General features: G+C 58.5%; 1 protein-coding gene across 1 annotated transcript; it reads left to right on the top strand.

Annotated features, from left to right (window-relative positions):
* Positions 1-444: 444 nt before the first annotated feature.
* Positions 445-1230, top strand: BKCO1_1500014 (nitrogen permease regulator 2 like; the record flags this gene model as incomplete). The annotated part of the gene is made up of 1 exon (XM_020271239.1): positions 445-1230. One exon carries the CDS (start codon positions 445-447, stop codon positions 1228-1230), a length of 786 nt encoding a protein of 261 aa, XP_020132074.1.
* Between the last annotated feature and the right edge of the window lie 2210 nt (positions 1231-3440).

The following is a 3440-nucleotide window of genomic DNA, read 5'->3' as shown; positions in this document are numbered from 1 at the left end:
GAACGTGCAGAGCGTGCCAATTTGCAGCTGCCAGCGTGATCCCGGGCGCGCAGATGCGCTGGCCGCACAGCCGCGCCTACATAAACTCGCCTGCAGTCGCCAGCGCGCCCGTCGCGGCCTCCTGATTGCGACCCACGGCCTCAGTCTGTTTCGCCAGCGCCTAGCGCCTCCCGCCTGTCTCGAGCCTGCTCCCTGTGCCCTGCCGCTTAGCCTCCCTTTCGGGTGCATCTGCCGCCCCCAGGAACCCGCAAGAAAAGTCCAGCAGCACGCTCCAGTCCGCCAGCCAACGCCGCCTTCGGCCCTTTACCGCAGCCAGCGCCCGGCTTCCTGCAATTTCCCCTCCGGGCCCCAGCCATATAGACCGCGCCTGCCTCCTGGCCGCCCACGGGCACACTGTCTCTCCTCTCCCTGCATCCCTCTCTCCGACCACTCCACGCCGCCGCCATGCACCGCAAAACCCCCATCTCCGTGCTGGTCTACAACCACCTCTTCCCGACCCCGCGCTCCGAGGATCCCACCTCCTTCTCCGCCCACCTGAGCAAGAACCTGGTCGGCGAGGTCCGCATCGAGACGGCCACCTTCTACGGCTCGCTCGACACCATCGAGGCCCGCTACCCCGGCCTGAACTACTCGCATCCGCCCCACCGCAAGCGCCTGGGCCGCTTCCCCCACCACGCCCGCCTGTTCAAGGCCTTCGACGAGCTGCGCCTGACCGAGACCGAGATCGCGAGCCTTTGCCGCTGGGAGGGCACGCTCTGGGCGCGGCAACGCTACGAGCGCGACGAGGGCATCAAGGTCCTCGACACCACCGGCAACGAGATCGGCCCCTGGGTCGACAGGCGGCGGACTCGCCAGTCGTCGCACATCAAGGTCAAGACGGACATCGAGGTCGAAATCGAGGTCTCGGGAAACGCCCCGGCACAACGTCCCCAGCAGCAGCAGCCGCAGCAGGACGAGGACATGATGGACGAGGACAGCGACGAGGAAATCGAGAGCATCGGCATCCCGCTGAACCAGCGGCTCATCGCGGCCGCTGCTCGCCGTGAGCAGGGCGCAACCAACGTCATGATGGATGCCGACTGGGAAAAGTACCTTGAGCGTGCGCAGGAGCGGGGCGAGATTGCCGGAACTGTGCAGTACTCGATACCGGCGGTCCTTGCCCAGGGCGGCGTGCCCACGAATCCCCACGACAGGACAATGCCCCCCGCTCCTCCGTCGGCTCCCGCGTAATTCGATTCCATCTCTGCCTCTTTTACCACGACATCATCTATTTTCCTACGACCATCGAGCAACAATCGGCGTTAAAGCGACCTCGTACCTGCGTGCACTGTCCGCAATCATCCTCATCATCTTGCATCTTCACATTTACACGGCGTTCTTGAATTTTCAAACGGGCGGCACTGGAGGCATTATCACGGAACCTGGCATTTTCTCTCTCAAGCGATCGGTTCCCGGCGTCAATACCCGTTTCCCATAATTGCTCTGTTCTCTCTGTTGGAGTATGCCCCCCCTTCCGGGAGGCGTTCTTTCCTGACGGCTCATGTAATGGCGTTTATGTAGAACTGTTTTCCTCCACATCCAGCCTGAGCAGCAACCAACAAGCAATAATACTTATCTGCCAACATTGTTCAATCCTGCTTCCATCTATGAGGCTCCAGCCACCAACGTGCTTTTGCAGCCACAGGGACCTGGCTAATCCTTCCCGCTCGTCGCGCCAGACCTGCCAACAGCAACACAGCGATGAACGAGATCGACGATTACACAAGCCGCTCCGTCCCGCTCCCCCTAATCAATCGCCACCGCACGCATAAGAACCCCATCACCCCGTCAATTTACACACAGAACCACGGACCAAGAACCCAACTTGATCTAGCCTAGAATACCCACCGATCTGCGCGCCGTCGCGGCCACCGGTTTCCCTTTACCGCCTTTCCGCACCCCTCTTTTCTCCCAATCGTCCTCACTCCCGGCACGTCAGGAACGCGCAACGACAGATAACGGCCGGAATTAACCCAGGGTCCTCCATATCGACAGCCTTACGTGAAATGGCGCGCCCTGAGAACGCCCGAAGACACTGTGCATCGAGGCCACCAATCGCCTTGCCACATGCACGCCCACCCCCCCACCAAATACGCTTGCACAATGCCGACGGTTCGGCTGTCCCCATTGGCGGGCGAGGCGTGCAAAGCCCACGCCCCCATCGCGGCCGCCTCATCCAGCCGCACGATGAGGCTGACTTGGGGTCAAAACGTACGGGAGAAGGCCCATGTTCGGCGGCTCACACCGTTGCTCTGACGTAGTCACATCCGTGTCCTCTCTCCTTTGCGCAGCCACCGTGCAGCTGCTGGTGGATCAACAAACACAGAGAAAGGCAAGCTGGAATTCCGAGGTGATGATCTTGGGTCAGCCCAATCTGCACTGCTTGCACACAACCCTTCTTCCTTCCTTCTTTTCTTCCCTTCCCTCCTCTCCCCCGCCTCCTTGTATGTGCATCATGCATGCAGACATGCAGAAGCGAAAAAGCCGTGCGTTCGCCCTTTCGGGGTTCTCCGAGACCGCTCCGACGACCAAACCCCACAGGTACGGGCATGTCTGTTTTCAACAAGCCGCAATTATTGCCTACGGTGATCGATCTTTTCTGTATGTCGGTGAGCATGACGGATGCAGCGAGCCTGAGAGACGATGTGCGGCGGATGCGGGAAGGTACGCTGGAAGAGAAAGAGAGAGAGAGAGAGAGGAAAGGAATGTAGTGCAACAAGGCCACCCCCTCCGGCTTCCCCGAGCCGCATGCCAGGCTGACGAAGATGGGCGTGTTCTTACTCATCGTTTGCGCAGTAAAAGGTGTAATATTGTAGTCAAGACACGCATGCGCACACGTGCATGCAGAAGCACTGCAGCCAGGCAGCAGGGGAGGACAGAAACCGTGCCAGGCCTCCAAACAAGGCAGAAGAAACAGAGGCGCAATAGAGGCGATGTAGGTCAGACGGCCAGATATTCATGCGCAAAGACTATCACGCACACAGTTGTGCACAGAGAACCACCCTCTGATTTGTATTGGAGTATCGTGATCTACTAATCGTGCTGACCTTCAGCCTTTGCTTTTTTATTGTACACCCGAAATAATGATCTTTGTGCTGCTTTGCATGCCAACCTGGTTAGGCATGCATCACAGCGCTTCTCCCCCCAAGGAAGGCAGAAGAATGTGTCTGAAAGACTACGGTCTTCGTCATCGCCATATCGCCGCATTGCCTGCCACTCACAACGTAAAACTGAAAGAATAAACTTTTGTTTCTAAGTGCCGAGCAATGAAAACCTTTGGGGTTGAAGAAATCCTGCATACCTACTCAGACCTGTGCATGTACCTCGAGAAAAGTACACGTCCCAAGAAGAAACATCACATATTACGCCCCACCACCGCTATGCACTAATGCAGAAAGCAC

The sequence above is a fragment of the Diplodia corticola genome, assembly GCF_001883845.1.
Source record: "Diplodia corticola strain CBS 112549 chromosome Unknown scaffold15, whole genome shotgun sequence".
Lineage (NCBI taxonomy): Eukaryota > Fungi > Ascomycota > Dothideomycetes > Botryosphaeriales > Botryosphaeriaceae > Diplodia > Diplodia corticola.
This window is presented reverse-complemented; position numbering and strand designations above follow the sequence as displayed.